We start from the raw sequence: 16,537 nt of genomic DNA, 5'->3' as shown, positions 1-16,537 counted from the left end.
GAGCTGCAGTCTGACTTCAACCCTCTTTCTTTTTAGATTTTAGAAGGAGTTCATATCCTTCCCGGTTTCAATCTCCGACTTGGCACCGCCGCTATAAATCTCCAACCGGACACCAGGGAAACCGCCAGTTTCCAGCGGAAGCCAGTGATTCCTAGGATTTCAGATTTTAGACGAGACCAGCAACTCCATCAAGTGCCAGATTTCAGCCTCGGCAGATCAACGCGGGAGCCATGGGTAAAGGCAATAGAGATGATAGGCTCAGCGCATTGCCTGATGACATTCTGGTCAACATTCTTGACCGACTTGAATATCACCGATGCTGCAGGAACCAGCATCCTCTCTAGACGGTGGAGTCGGCTTTCTGCCGAGCTCTCTCGAATTATAATAAATGCTCAGGACTTTGCGCCTGAGGGTGTGTCGAGCTCCAACGTGTCTGCTGATGACTTTGTTCGGATGAATGCAGCTGCACTAGAAGCTACAAAGAGCATACTGACACGCAGAAATTTGAGTGGGCACACCATCCGCCTCCTGTCCGCAACGTTCTACTTGAGAGATGATTTCCCCACAGCAATTGGACTTGTTGTTGATCATGCCATGGCGACGCACTTGGTTGAGATGGCCAAATTCAGTGTTATGACACAGAAGGTTGGCCTCAATAACCTCGATGATGATGATTTAGTCACCTATGGGAAAGAATTCATGCGCTTCTTTGATGCCTGTCCAAATGCATTTGGTGGTCTGACTAGCCTGGAGCCCTGGACCTAGAGAATTTGAGATTTGGTGAATCAGACATATGCAACGTCCTCAGCACTTGCAAGCGGTTGAAGCATCTACGTTTGTTCAATTGTGATTCAGGTGACCCCAGCACGCTGCAAGTTGAGCACTCACATCTCAGTGAACTCAGTATCGTCAGCTGTCTTTTCGAGCAAGTTAAGCTGAAATGGCTCCCTCAACTCAAACAGATGGTCTTTGATGCTTGGATAGGGTTCCAAGATCCACTGGTTCTTGGTCATGTCCCATTGCTCGAGGCTGTGGGCCTCACAAATGCTGCCGTTAGTTTTGACAGGATGGTCAAGTTAAGTGAGTTTCTTAGTGGTACCTCTGTACGAGATCTGAGGTTGGGATTTAAATCTGAAAAGATTTGGGTGCAGCCAGAATGCCCGACGGGAAGTCTTGCATTTGTGTTCCGCCAACTAAGGTTTGTGAATCTGGTTAACCTTCCTGAAGGGTACGATACGATCTCACCTGGACAATGTTTATTCTTGAAGCTGCGCCCTTACTGAAGGAGCTATACATGACAGTATGGGATCATGCGTGTACAATGGTAACGGATGAGCAGAGGAGGAAAGAAGAGTTTTACAGCGAGAACAAGGGTGTAGAGTGGAACTCAGCTGCAGCTGATTTCAAACACCACAGTTTGGTCGCACTCGTCATATTTGGCTTTGAATCTGAAGATTACATGTTGAGTTATGTTAGACGAGTTATGCAGGCGGCGGTGAATCTCGAGGATGTCTTCCTGTATTGTAGGTTGGAGTGTAGCAGCTGTCAGGATGAGAAGCCGATCAGGTTCCCCTGGACTAAAAGACAAAGGATTTCACTGAAGAAGAGAGTCACCGTGGGGATTGAGACCTTTGCCATAATCCACTCTGGTTCAGTTTTAAGGTCGGATCATTCAGCAAAGATTGGATACCCCAAATGTTCGCTGGTTCAAGCAAAAAAGGATTGGTAATTAAACTGTGAAGTGTGTGTTTGATGGCAAGCTTGGCTGTAATGACCATATTTTTTGCACTTTACTGGTATTTGTATGTAATCTGGAAACCAAGTTGTCCTGTTTATGTTCCAGTACAGATTCTGTTGACTTTTTGCAAAAAAAAATACATGTTTCCCTACACATGCCGTAGCAAACTAGTTTGATTAGAATAAACATATAACACTGGATAATAATATGTATCTTAAAAAGGAAAATTTGAACCATGCACCACATAAGTTGTCTCGTAACAAAATGTCCACCATCATGGATATACAAATAAGATCATAATCATGTAGGGCGGCTCATGTGATTCTAATCAATGAGAGTACATAGAGAGATCTAATTAAAGAACTTTGACAAACACATATTCCGGGGTAGACTGCTCTCTATTCATCATGGAGCCGTTGGAGAGGTTGGAGAGATGCGACCGGCCGGGACAGGTTCTGGCGATGTTTCACCCACCATTTTTTGTCGTAGGTGGACCCAATGGCGCCGCAAGTATCGATTGGATCAAGGCATCGAGCGGAGTGGGGCCTCACAAAGGGTTAACCTTGTCAATACCCATAACGATGGACTTGGGTTTTTAGGAAGGAGAACACTGGAGAATCAACAAACCGGTCAGCTAAACTAGGCAGCCGATGAAAAGTATGATCAAGGGCTAAATCGCCGAGATTATATTACTCAAGATCTAGGGTTACAGATTGTATCGTGTGATTGAATCTGTCCCCGCTCGGTGGCTCCTCTAGCCCTTATATAGTGGGCTAGGTCTCAGAGTCCACCTCAAGGTTGTTTACATCGTGTATGTCGGTTCATCCGATATGGGCCTAGCTTTCCTATTTTACATAGTGTTTGAGCTTCGGCTTCATGTAGATTTGTTCATGGGCCTTCGCCTATTCCATCCTGGACTTTGCTCCACGGATGTTAATACTCAGTACCCGATATGGTATATCCATGTCAGGGCCCACCTTGGGGTGTCTGGGACTTTTGAGCGTGCCGAGAGGCCTCCTAGTCCCCTCCTTTGCCTTTTGTTCTCCAGCTTTGACTGATACTCTTAATTTCGCAAAAAAATTGATGTCGGATTTTTCCCGAATTAATAGGGCCTCATAAGGTTCCCGAAACACAAAAAAGTAAGATTTTCTTATTCTCTAGCATTAGAGATCAAATAATGGGATATCGTGGAAAATCCCGTAATTCATTAAAAATGGTGGTGAAATGTTGCAAGTGTCATGGGTAATATTATAATAAACTTCAAACTACATAGGTACATTTTCGACGTGTCAACATCCTGAAGCTTAATGCATGCATAATTTTTCATAACTACTAAGTTCTACTCATATGATATGCATAATGTTTCATTAAAGATAGAAGAGCAGCAAGTAATCATCGAAGAAAATGATAAAAATAATGTAAATACCTATGATTTTAATATAGTACCACAGTAGGAGCCTCACCCACTGTTTCTGGTATATAAAATAGAGTAGCATCAAAACCTTGTCCTAAACTACTCTTTCATGTACCATGAAACAAAGCTACAAGCTTTTATGTGCGTGAAGGTTTTCAAAGTGAAATCATAAATTCAGAAGGCAAGCTTATGAAAGAAAAAGGAATTTGTCCTTGCATTTGGTCTAGAAAGATTTTCAATAGCTTAATCGGGGGTTTATCTTTTCTGTCTATCCAAAAAAAAAAAACCTGATCGTGAGCTTGATACTTCCAGATGTTTTATGAAGTGGCATCTTCTTAATTAAGAAATAGAGTATTCCCTTCGACCTGTAGATAAAGTGGAGTCAATTAATTTGGATTGGATGGAATACTACCTCCATCCCAGTTCATATGGTTTGCATGTATTTCTAGGTTGTTAATTTTGCTAACATAATATCAATTGTACAACACAAAAACTTTATCATTAGAATGTATAACATCTTAGCTTTCTAATAATATATATTAATATATATGTCTTGTATTATCATTGTTAAATTTACAACCTAGATATTCGCACAAGCCCTATAAACAGGGATAGAGGGAGTATCATTCTTTTACTGGAATCATAATGATTTAGCACTTGACTGGAGGAATATTTAAACCATTATATCAGGTGCCTGGTTGATTTAGGGGAAAACTATTGGGTGCTTCCAAGAGTACGCTATGTTTTGTGAAGTTTCGGATACTTGGGTTCAAATTCAACTTAAATACTAATCATCCGAACAAATACCGTTCTCCCTGAATGTGAGGTATTTGGAATTTAGCTCTTTCAACAACCTTAGAGAGCAAGATAAAGTAGTCAACAAGCAACACCGTGATGTCATGTAGACATGGTATAGCCAAAGTTTGCATACATACCACATGGAACTTCCTTTCCTTTCCACTCAAGCCAAGGTACAGTACAGTAGACCAGACAGGGTTTCTAGGTACATAAGACTTAGATACCATCCTGCTAAAATCCTCAACGGAGAACAATCGGTACCCATCCCTTCATGCCATGTTACAACAACATAAGATTCCCCTGTTCACTAGAAAATATAAACTAGGTACTGAGGAGGAATTTGAGATTGTGAGGTCCCTTCATGTCATGCTACAACAACATAAGATTCTCCTGTTCACTAGAAACAATAAACTAGCTACTGAGGAGGAAATTGAGATTGTGAGGACGCTCTTCGCGCGCGGTGCTGGCGCGTGTAGTCCCAGATGGCGATGGCCGCGCTGACATGAACATTAAGCGACCTGACGACCCCAAGCTGTGGGATCTCAACGCACACGTCTACCACCTGCTGGATAACATCCACGGGGATCCCCTCCTTCTCCCGCCCCAGCACCACCACCGTCTTCTCAGGGAACACGAACTCGTCCAGTGCCACGCTGTGGGCTGTCTGCTCCAACCCCACTACCGTGTACCCCTCCGCCCGTTTCCTCCCCAGGAAAGTCCTCACACTCTCCACCGGCACCTCCACCATTGGCACCCACTTCTCCGCCGTCACGCTGATCAGCCGGAACTGCTTGTCTTGCACCACGCCCATGTCAGAAACCGCCAGCAGCCCCGCTTTGAATATCTCGCACGTCCGAGTCAGACCCGCCAGGTTCGGGATCCTATCCACCAGTGACGCCATTACGATCAGCTCCTGCTGGCTCTGCCGGACCGTCTCTGCCGCCTCCTTCCTCGACTCCACCGCCAGGTTGAACGTGCCATCATCTTCCTCTATCTCGAAGAGAAGCCTTGAGATGTCGTTGTTGCCCATGATTGCGCTCGACGCTTGCTCCGAGTCCCGCTGGGGTATGATCTTTTTCTGGAAATCCTGACTGACTTTTGTCGTTATCGTCTTCTCGAAATCCTCCTGGTCGTGTTTTCCTGCCGCCAGATCCTCGTTCTTGATTGCTGCTGCATCCTTTATCATGCAATCTCTCAGCTCCTCCCTCACGTCCTGACATTACATACATCCAGGAGGAGTTATAATAGTTAATTTGGCTCCAAGTGCAGTTTCGTGCAACAAACTTAATACAGCTCAAGCTTCAAGTGCTTACATTCAAAAAATTATTCACTCGCTCCAGCACTGACACTGGAACACATTCAAAGCCAGACGACTGCATAAAAAACAGCATATTCAGAATTACACCAGAAATGCCGAAACATTCACTGCCTTTCATGCTAGTCATTTCTGACAAAATGAGCAGTGCCCCTAAATTTTAGAGACCAAGAATATTACAAACCTCAGGGCGAGCGGTAAATATGCCCGAAGGAGTCCCAGATGTATCCGGGTCAAAAACATCTAGGAAACCTTCAATTGAGACTCTCAGTCTGAAATCAAAATACATGATTTTATAGTTTACATCTTATCAGATTAAAAAGAAAAGGAAATCCAGTCTCTAGTTGACAGGACTAGTTGTACTAAGAAAGAAGACACTGAGACTAGCTAAATAGAAGGAAACTGGATGTACCTTGCACAGTCAGTATTCTCTGCCAGATATTGTCTCAAATCTTGAAAGCACCTCCTCTCGATGAATGGCTCTTCTGAGCTTTCGAGTTGCAAAATAGGCCACAACTTGGAAAAAACACAGTGGACAAGTAGCTGCAACACAAGATAGATCTTCAGTTGATTAGAACAATGTAACACTCCAAAAGAATGTAGCTCCACATAATTTCAAGTTACATAATTTTACCTGAGTGAAACTACGTAAACTGTGGTGATGGGATGTTAAAAAGGGAATTATTGGAGGAAGCAGTTGATTCAGATGGTTCCTCTGGGCAGACAGCTCCCTTGAATGTAGCATCACGTTTGCTGCTATAAATACATAAGAAGATAGTGCCTGCAGAGAGGAAATAGTTAAATAAACACATCAAAATAGTAACACATCTGACCAAATGCTTACCTGTTGCCGCATCTCATTGTCGTGAAAAATAGGAACAAGCTGTTTTTCAGCCTGCAAATCATAATTCATCACAAAAAGGATAGTTAAAGGCAAGAAGATTCTACTGACAAAAAAAAAGCGTGATTGATCACATAGGTCTACAGGCATTGACATGAATGAGCTCTCACCAATGTTGGAAATTTTAAATAAATAAGTATAGCGAATGTCTCCAGGAACTGCCGAACAGCAGGTAGATTGTTTCTCTGCAGAAACAAAAGTGTGCCATTTGAACTTGCATCAATACATAAAGGCAGATGTACACAAATGGCATAGCTTAAAAGCGTAATACGCAAGATTAAAAATGTCCTTACATAAAGGCATATGTGAGCACTAGATGTCACTTTCTCAACTATGTCTTCCTCTACATAGTGCGAAAGAACACATATCATCTGCCACACACGAACTTTACGCCTATGTACCTGACAATAGGCATATTTCAGAATAAGGTGCAAAATAGCAAGGTTCTCGATACTAAGCAACAGGCTTACACTGCTATATTTTTTGTAAAGTTCTTTCGAGAGGTCATTGTCGTTCACCTGTACAAACAGAGCAAATACGAAATGTCAAATATCCACTAAATTTAAACATGCAATTGTAAGTCAGCATGATAGGTAAGTTTGCAGCATCAGATAAGTTTCACAGTTTAGTCATACTGAACTGGTATTTCGCCCATGAAACTCATCCGAAACTCTATGTATAAAAACTTCCCAAAACTATAAAAGGTAACCATACTACTTATCGAGTAAAAAAGAGTAACAGCCTATAAAAAGCCAAGACAGCATTGACTGAGTTGGCAAACCCTGAACCAGTAGCTAAACTGTTCTGAGTCTGAAAATGTTACCGCTGAATCAAGAAGTTTCAGTAGAAATAGTTTGCCAGATTGAAGAGCTTCTTCAGTCCCCAAACTCTTTAGCTGATGAAATAAAGCAGCAACTGAAACGCGTGCATACAATTCTGTATTAATGAAGACCTGCAATAGCATTGGCAATGCATTTTAGAACTGTGAATCAATTGATTTGTTGGTGACTTTCAAGGAAATGGAGAAGGTTCAAGTGATTTCTTTTACATTGTAATAAGTATTATTCTTGAGAAAGGAACAGTAGATAGACAAGCATGGTTCATTATTCAAGATTTTAAGAACCAGAGGGCAGAGGGGTGCAGTTTTACCTCTGTGAATTCACGATCTGGACTTTGCGCTAGCATTGAAACTTCAAATCTTGCCTCATGGTTTTCAGAGAGTTCGGCTTCAAAATCTTCATCAAATGCCACTATTCAATTTACATGAAGTTCCATTGGGAAGGTTAGAATGTACAACAGCATATTGGCAGGATTTGTTAGAAAGGTAGTGTAAGATAGAAGATGATGAACATACAGAAACTATTCAGAAAAAGATTTCATAACCTTACCAGATCCATATAATGCTAATAGTTTCAGTTCCTCCATGTAAAATCTAAGAGTATCTGGGTACATTAACCATAAACCACTCAAGTGCAAAGCTGCTAGGCGAATAGTTCGAGGACTCTTTGAACCTTCATTGAGGAGATTCTCGACAAACTGGAAACAAAAGGACAAGTTACTTGTTGCATCATGTCTTATATAGCATGTAAGACAGTGGTGCTAAAATGAATTCCCACATTGATGAATTGCATAAAGATACCATGCAGTGTATGTACAAAACACAACAAGGTTAAGCAGACAGGCGAAATTGAGGTCACAAAAATTTGTTAACCGCCTTTGTTTGTCAGTCAGCAATCTGGTGGTTCCTCTGACCCTCTCTAGCACAGGCTGGACTTTGCAGTAATCAAGTTTCATTTAGTCATCCATAAAATATAACGAGAACCATATGGAACTATATGCCTGTAACTAAGTACACAATGCAGGCCAAGCATATAAAAAGCAGCACTACTTTAGTAGAATAGGCAAAGCATGGACAAACAGATAGCAGCAGCAAGTAGGCATTTTTTCTTCTAGCACTTGTAAAGAACAAGAAAAAGGTTTCACGTTAAAAACAGTAGAGTAATAGAGAGAGAATATGTTAGAACTGACCCATTTCAAAGGGCCTGGCCCCTTTTCATTTGCCTCATGTAGTTCCAAATTCGGAAAGATTGATGGGTGCAATATCGCAGATAGTAGTGCAGCAATTGGTGCAATTCTGCGTTTATTGCAGCTAAGGTGCAAGATCCAGGAAGATTTTACCAATTGCATCATCATCTGCAGCAAATAGAGAATAAACATCAATGCCAAAATACAAGCCATAATAATGATCTAAATCTGAAGGAGAAGTTACCCCATCCGTTTAGAAATATATGACATTATAAGTTTTAAAACTTGAGCTGTCAAACAGTAATTTTATAACTTCGACAACAAATTGTGCAAAACCATTTAGGTTGTTCATATGAATACAGTAACAGGACTTTAAATAGTACCTCATAACTGATGCCCAAAGAGGATAAATTTCTGTGGCTCATATTAAACTGTAAAAGCCCCAAAACAGACCTCACACACCTAAGGATGGATACAACAGAATTCTCACCAGCATTTTCAAGACTGCAACGATTAAAAGTAAATAAGTAAGGTCAAAAGGAGAACATACATCAAGAAGTACCTAAATATAAGTTGATGTATTCAACCAAGATGAGAAAGAAAGCAAATATGACCATGCTTAAACTTTAAATGTAAAACCTGTATCTATTAGAAAAAGACAATTGAGAGCAATTAGTCACTCCTTTAGATAACTCCCATACAAAATTGATAAGGAATGCTATAAATTTTCAACAAGTTACACTATGGAAACAAGTTCTGAAAATGTTGCAACTATCAAACATGCTAGGATCCTTCAAATACACAGGTAAAGTAGTCACTGCGGTTTGAACATTTTCTAAGGGAATACTCCTATGGTTTGCCAATCATATATGAAGAATCTGAAGTCATGTGGTACTCACCTTTCAGTAATATCAAGAAAGATGGTTCGGAGGGTTGAATCTGAAAACAATGGATCTAAACTCTTCAGCTGGGATTTGTTCTCATCACAGCAGCGAGAAATGGATAGCAGGGAGTCTACACAAAGCCACTAACTCAAAACTAATAATTAGGAGCTGCTTCAGTAATTTACTTGTCAATATACAAAACTGAGCCATGGACACTACGAAGGGACTCACCTTCCAACACATTAAAACAGCTCGTCTGCTTCGTGTCAGAACTCCATTTGTAAGGAGGCTGTTGATATTACCAAGAAAAGTAGTGGCCAAAAAATCCAATGGCAATTTGACATCGCCATTTAATTGCTTTGGTTCCACAAAAACCAGAAAGTGATAAATGGCAGGAGTAGATAGAGCGGACAGTACATAGACTAGAGCTTCATAAGCTGCCAAGTGAAGTTCAGCTCCAGTCTTGTCCAGGAAAAATAATTAATCAGGCATAAAAACTAATATGGACAAACTGCAAGCCACTGACATATAAATATTAAGCCAAACACTGAAAAAAAAAGTAACCAACCTCTGTTGCATAAGTACAATGTTGGATAACTTCCCAACAGAACTCCCACAGGAATGAAAATGCTGAATGAAGAGAAACATCAGAGGTGTAGTGGTTACACCATGTAACAACAGAGCTAACACACCTTATAGACCAAATCTGCGAAATATTACAATAGGAAGTTATCACATTTACATCATAAAATGGTGGGAGGAAATTTAAAGCGAAGGTAATATATGCTGCCCTATAATAAGAGATCTTCGGAAGCTATCAAGACAACAGTACGAACACGGGAATAATCAGCCGGTGGTAGATGGGCTGAAAGCACAATAAGCAGCTTGTAACAGCCCACCTATATAATTTTCTCCAGATTAGAGGGGAGGGGGTATGAGAAGTTACAAATTTTCATAATATTACATGGCAAAAAAGAAGTTTTGACAGTATTACATGGTTCAAAAGAAAAGAATAGACAAAAACATCTGCATGTGATTATTAGCCAGCAATGTAGCAATCCTCTATCAAATCAACCAAATGTCCAAATCCATCAGATCACTGGAAAACTATTTTCCATATCTTACTTGCTGCTTAATTAAGATAACAATGTCTCTGAAAAGCAACATAAAACAGACTAAATGGGACCTTTTACTAAATACAACTCATTAAGATGGCCAAATGCAATAATGTGGTATGAAATCATCAGAAAGAGGCATACACTCTGCAGCACTGAAGAGGTTATGGAGGTAGCTAAACGACGCTGACTCGGACCACCAAGCTTTCCTTTAACAGAACATGGTAAATCCATGTTGTCTTTATTTTTTAACCAGAAAACTGAGCAAGATTGCTTGCTAAAGGCCACCATATTTTCCTGAATTAAGACATAAGCAAGGTGATATATAGAGGCTATTAGATAAAGAGCCTTCAGTCACAGTACAAAGAAAAAATAGGTTACCAAAACTAAAAGCAATGATTTTGCAAGCTTCTCGTTGATAGCTCGGTGCTCTAATCCATCTGTCATATCTGAACCTCCACTGGCGATGGTATTATTCTGGTGAACAAGCTTTTTCTTTTTCACTTCAAGCTCCTCAATCAAACTTATAATGATGACAAAGAACTTTATGTAGAGATATTCTCTAGCAGGAGAATTTTCAGAAAGCTTGTCACCACATTTCTCCAGGAACTGCAAACAAAGGGATATCTCAAACCAAAATTGATTTCAATCACACAAGAGGAAAAAGCTACAGTGTGGGCGTACTATTATCGCCTACTGATAGGCCAGAGAAATTAAGGTTACAGACCTTAGCACAATATAAATATCCACAGGGTGCTTATTTAGTCAATAGTCAACAGCAATGCTAATGCTTTCCACAGACTTGAAAGCAGGTGGCAAGCAAAACATACCGAAAATATTTGCTTGAAATGTTGCTCCTCTAAGGTTACAAGAACAAGGGTCCTTGCCCACCTCTGTGCTTCAGCTTCCCATGCACCCACATCCTCATCATCATACAAATACGATCCTTCTACCCATGTGTGTTTAATGAAGGTGGTTGGGAAATCAATTAGCTCATCCAACAAATTGTTCATCTCAGAACATTCTTTTTTCTGAAGAAACCATTTCTGAACTGTAGCCCTCAGTGGTCCTACAAGGAGAAGCAAATATGGCTGTTAGTTATCCTCAACGGTGGAGTTGCTGCATACAAACATTTCACCATATTTGCATGTACCCACCAGTATAATCAGTAAACTCTCGAGGTATTGTAGAAATGAAATACAAAAGCCGATTGAGTGGAATTTCAGCTGCACTTATCAAAGATACTGCGGCTTTGATAACCTGTTCACAAACTGCAGTTGACTTCAAGTTAACAAAGTGATAATGCATTACTTACCACTAGCTCCAAGTTTTTCTATCAGAAAGATTTCTAACCTTTCAGACGATACTTTGGATTAAAGTGGTGTTTGCTCCTCTCACTAAGAATCCATAAGGCCTCTAATAAATCTGCAGTATTGACTGCAATATAAGTATCTCCATTGCATTTTGCCAAGTCACTCACAGCAGAAGCACATGGTAAGTCGTGTGTATCTGATTGACAAGCGCATGACGCAACACAAAATGCAAGAGTCATTAATCCTGCTCGGCCAAATGAATCTTGTTTAGCAGCAGACGCCAAATTCCAAACCAGATGTAAACGGTCACTGGCAATATATGGAGAGAAAAAAGGTATCAGGACACCACAAGAAGCAGGTCGTACTATTGAAAACAAACTTAACTTAAAGTATGCGTTCGGATTTTTTTTAAAGCAAAGCAGCGAAGGAGGCCCCCACAACGAGTTTTTTTAAAATAATAAGAACACATTCGTGTCGGTGAGGACCTGAACCCGGGTGGCTCGGTTGTAAATCCACTCCCCTAACCAAGTAAGATAGGCTATATCTTACCGCTAAACAACATAAATACTCTCATTTGAAATGGTACTGAGTTCATGTAGCTCATGATATGATTCAATATGTGTTATTCCTTGCAGCTCCAGCATTTGCACATAAGTTCTATCTAGTTATGTTTCTGAACTATATATTACAACACATGTAAATTCAGTACACAGTAACCTTTCAAACAAAGAACACACAATACTGCAAGAGTCTAGTTTGATACTCATTGTGATGCATATTGACATCCTTCAATTAATGCAAAACTAAATACTGTAACAGAAAGTGTTGCAGAACTAAACTCATTTCCAGAGTCCAAAGTATCAGATCTCATATCTATAATGAAGTGCGACAACACCACAAACTGAGATAGAAGGTAGTAGTTGTCCAAGAAGTAGTACCGTGTCGTCAATTTCCGGGCATAATTGCTGAAAAACCTCTCTGCACCTTTTATGGTTTCTGACTTATAAACACCACCAACACCTAGACAAATTTATGCAGATAGCTCAGCATGTAAAAGAGAATGACCAGTTGAACAGTATGTCACATAAAAGTATATATACCAGACAACTAAAGATAGGAAAGCAAAGAAAAAAATTGCATGACCATCGGGGATCAGTAAACAAAAGCAGGTGGGGCAGTGTTGCAATACAAACAGCAAAATGCAAAATACTTGCCCAAGGACAAAATCGATAACTAAGAACAGAGAAACTAGCCACATGCAATCAAGTTTCCCACCATGTACAATATGAGTTTGAAATCTAACAAAGTTTTAATCCAAATTCGCTGCAAAGGACAAACATATACCAAGTGATGCTTATTCAATAGGTTCATCCATTTGGTTTGAAAACCATATGCCATTTGAAATTTCCGTATCTTTGTTTACATTGAAAATGTACTAAGGTAATATGGTGTTCCTTGGAAGGCCTTTTGAGCTAATAGTATTTCTGTATCTAGGGAGGTAATATGGTGTTCCTTGGAAGGCCTTTTGAGATAATAGTATTTCTGTATCTAGGGAGGTCCCTAAAAATTGTACCAAGAAGAAATAACTGCATCATAAAGTGCAAACGAAAGCACATATTTGAAGTAAACAGAACAAATTTGTATTTCTCATAGCAGAACTGTTCATATTCTATCAAATTAAATGAAAACCAAATAACACTAACCAAAATCCTTGTGATGAACTACATCATTCAGGCCACGTATGAGAGGGCCAAGAACAAATCCTCTAGGGACCATTTGAGCATAGCCTTTGTAGTGTTCCCATGTGATAACCAAAAAGGATTGCATTACCAGGCATCGTACTGCAAAGGGCATTCATAAAGGCAGATTAAGAAAAAATTCTAAGAATATATGCCATGTACGTAACAGTGCTGACCTTGAGGGTTATCATGAGTAAACCCACGCTCCCACAACACCGTCATCCAGTGGAAAATCCCTTCCACAGATTCCATCTGAGCATGAAAAGCTCTGCATATGTGACCCATATGGTCACTCTGTGGTGTAGACTCAAACAATAACGCTACCTGCGGATCATGTTTTAACATAATAGCCAGTTAAAGCAAAGAAGTAAGCTCCCACAAAATAAAAGCAAAGAGGTGAATAGTGCTGTGTTTTCACTGTTACCGAGTGAGTGTTCAGCTACATAGGCTTTAACATGTATTAAATTCAGGATTGCTGGCAATGAACATATCTTGGAGTGAATAGTTTCGTAAGAGAAACATGCATGGACAAACTAACCTGGTGCGTCCAGGCTGCCTCGACTAAATGTGTACCAAACTCCTGGAGCATCTCGTAGAGTAACAGGAAGACCTTCCATCGGTCTTGACCACTTGAGCATTGCTCACCTGATTGCGCGATTTCTTCAACACCTAGGGATTTGGCCTCTTTGTTAGCCCACCTTTCCTTTTTTGTCACAGAGGTATTTGATGTGGCTTGACCAGTCAAAGCAGCTGGGCTGCTGCCAGTGCATTGCTGGTTCCCATCATTTCCAGAAGAAAATATGCTTAGCGATATTTTCAGGAGGTAGAAAGCCTGTTTCCTTACTACAGTGTCCTTGTCAACCTGGTGCATAGAAAAATTCAAGTGTGTTAACTCCAATGGGAATCCTGACAGGTGATTTTCAGCGTAGCAAAGTAATCAACTAGATGGCTTACCAGTCCCCTGCGCAGTTCATCCCAAAATCCAGTGACATTCCTAAGATCAAAGTTGTGGGCCTCATCAGCTCCTGGGACAGCATACTGACATCCCGATTTCAACGCCGAGAAGTATATAGAAAGTATACCGTATGCATCGAGCCGCTCAGCACGGCCCAGAGAGAACAGAGAAACACAACAGTTCCAGATGGACTCCAGGAAACCAGACCTGCACGAATAATGCAGGAGAACGATTAGCTCGAGCAAACAATTCAAACTAACAAGTTCTGCGGCGCATAAAAGAAAGTAGACCAACCTAGATAGCTTAAGCTGGACCGCCCCAAACTCGACAGCTACACAGGAAATATCTGCTAGTGAAATTAGCAGAGGCTGCAGGAGGATTCGGGTGGCGCAGGACCGGTACTCCTGGCTGTGGTCGAACATCTTGAGCACGAGCCTGGACAGGTCCCAGGTCAAATTCTGCAGCAGTGTGTCGAGGGAAGCGTCCTGGGGCAGGCTGAGGGTATTCTTCGGTCTCCTCCCCAATGCGTCTCCGAGCAGCGACGCCAGGAGTGCGGCGGCATTGGAGAGGGGCAGCAGCGCTGCGCCTGATTGGTGATGATCCTCGGCGTCGGCAGCATCCAAGTGGTAGTGGCATATGATGGAGTGGTCGTTGTCGTATTCATGGGTGGTGGCCAGACCCATTGCGACGGCACAGGACCGGATGCAGAAGGGCAGGATGGTGGCTCCGAGCAGGTCCCAGGATTGGGCGGCGGAGACGGTGTCGCACATGAGCGCGATGGTCTGCTGCTGGAGCTGGTTGGACTCGCCGCGGAGTAGCGGTAGGAAGACTCTCCAGAGGAGCGTGCGCAGCGCGGTCTTGGAGGACGAGGAGGAGTCGAGGTGGGAGAGCAGATGGCAGAGCGCGGCAGCGTGGGAGAGAGAGGCGGCATGGCCATGGCCGGGGTGGAGAGCCTGCGGCTGCACCGAGGAGGCGGGGAGTACCTCGGGGAAGGAGTCAAGGAGGGAGTGGAAGAGCTGGGAGGGCGAGGTGGAGGATGAGGAGGAGGCGAGGACGCAGTCGACGACGGCGGAGACGGCGTCCGGAGGGACGGCGCGGAAGCAGCTCTGGAGGGCTGCGACTGCGAGCGCCATGGATGGTGGCGGCGGCGCCGGTCGGAGGGAAGGGAGAAACAGGAGTGGTTTTGGAGGGTTTGGGCCGGGCCTCCGGGAAAGTCGATGTCTACTCCATCTCCTGTCTTAATTCTTATCAAAAAAAATCTCCTGTCTTAATCTTATTGTTTCGACATGAAAAAAATCAATCATATTGCTTTTCGAAATATATAATAATGAATCTCACGAGTTAGCAGAACAATTGCTTCCTGAAATTACAAAAATGTTAGTGAAAAGGTAAGAAAAAATATCCCTTTGAAAGAACCACGGTTGTAATATTTCTTTACATTAATATTTTTTGCATTGAGGGTAACTTATATGCCTTTTTTTTCCTAGACATAGCCGCATAGGTGATCCCAATCTTCGATCAAGGAAGGTTCTGAAAGGCTTAGTATAAAACAGTCATGTGTATGGATATAAAACCATACTTGTTGGTGCCTAACCTTCTTAGCGGCACACCATATTGAAACACAACATGGTATAAACCCTATTGTGGTATGCTACATGGTAACCTTGGTGGAAACCTTTGGACAATCATATCCCCCTCGTTTTTATCTGATTAAGATGATTTTTCCTAAATTCATCTAAAATCAAGATTTATTTAAAAGTGCCATCTTGGTAATTTTTTGGTGTACCTTTCATTTATGTGTTTTATTCATCCATTTTTAGCGATTAGACCACAACGAGAGCAATGGGGTTCAGTCAAGGAAATTGACAGTGATTGAAGATGATTAAGTTGATGGGCCAAACAAGCACCCACTTTGACCATATTGGTCATATATTTTATGTGCATGATCTTCAAACTATTCATAACTTGCATATTACTACCTCTGTTCCAAAATACAAGAAGTTTTGGTAGGATAAACTTCCTACATATTGAAACAGAGGTAGTACTTAGTAAAAATGCTATTTCAAATGTCAAGCGCTTTCTGATAATCTTATGCTAAGTATATGAGTCACTTGTACCATTATACCCCTATTTTCGTCACCTTAGTTGGGGGAATACCCTAGACATACCTTGACCTGTTGACCATGGGGGTATTGCTCAAATTTGGATTTGATCGGGGGCATCAAGTTTGGCCTAGCATAAGAAACAAACAACTAGGACTCGAGAAATGATACTCCCAAAGAACTTGGGGAGACATATATGGCCCTGGGGTGTTTCCGAAAATAGTTTTTTAGAAAAATT

The 16,537-nt window shown here is 41.5% G+C and overlaps 1 protein-coding gene and 1 pseudogene across 1 annotated transcript; one reads left to right on the top strand and one right to left on the bottom strand.

Annotated features, from left to right (window-relative positions):
* Nucleotides 1–230: 230 nt before the first annotated feature.
* On the top strand, nt 231–1,729 carry LOC124648677 (annotated as a pseudogene).
* Nucleotides 1,730–4,065: 2,336 nt separating this feature from the next.
* On the bottom strand, nt 4,066–15,308 carry LOC124707641. Its single transcript, XM_047239307.1, has 28 exons — nt 14,492–15,308; nt 14,197–14,404; nt 13,781–14,104; nt 13,419–13,566; nt 13,207–13,344; nt 12,442–12,523; nt 11,544–11,812; nt 11,348–11,461; nt 11,021–11,259; nt 10,572–10,799; nt 10,335–10,487; nt 9,644–9,781; nt 9,307–9,537; nt 9,091–9,218; nt 8,575–8,695; nt 8,195–8,359; nt 7,555–7,702; nt 7,316–7,416; nt 6,990–7,118; nt 6,637–6,684; nt 6,460–6,567; nt 6,277–6,351; nt 6,110–6,160; nt 5,900–6,046; nt 5,678–5,808; nt 5,450–5,537; nt 5,264–5,323; nt 4,066–5,163 (listed from the first exon to the last, which is right to left on the bottom strand). Exons 1-28 carry the CDS (start codon nt 14,965–14,967, stop codon nt 4,366–4,368), a joined length of 5,046 nt encoding a protein of 1,681 aa, XP_047095263.1. The 5' UTR covers nt 14,968–15,308; the 3' UTR covers nt 4,066–4,365.
* Nucleotides 15,309–16,537: the final 1,229 nt, after the last annotated feature.

Source organism: Lolium rigidum, chromosome 4 (assembly GCF_022539505.1).
Source record: "Lolium rigidum isolate FL_2022 chromosome 4, APGP_CSIRO_Lrig_0.1, whole genome shotgun sequence".
NCBI classification, from domain to species: Eukaryota; Viridiplantae; Streptophyta; class Magnoliopsida; order Poales; family Poaceae; genus Lolium; species Lolium rigidum.
This window is presented reverse-complemented; position numbering and strand designations above follow the sequence as displayed.

Excerpts from the sequence above, each read along its gene's own strand:
- LOC124707641 (XM_047239307.1), bottom strand. The coding sequence starts at position 14,967 with ATGTGCGACACCGTCTCCGCCGCCCAATCCTGGGACCTGCTCGGAGCC. Across the intron at positions 12,524-13,206 it reads AGTTCATCACAAGGATTTTG|GTGTTGGTGGTGTTTATAAG; the intron begins GTTAGTGTTATT and ends AAATTTGTCTAG. Across the intron at positions 8,360-8,574 it reads CTTTGGGCATCAGTTATGAG|ATGATGATGCAATTGGTAAA; the intron begins GTACTATTTAAA and ends TATTTGCTGCAG.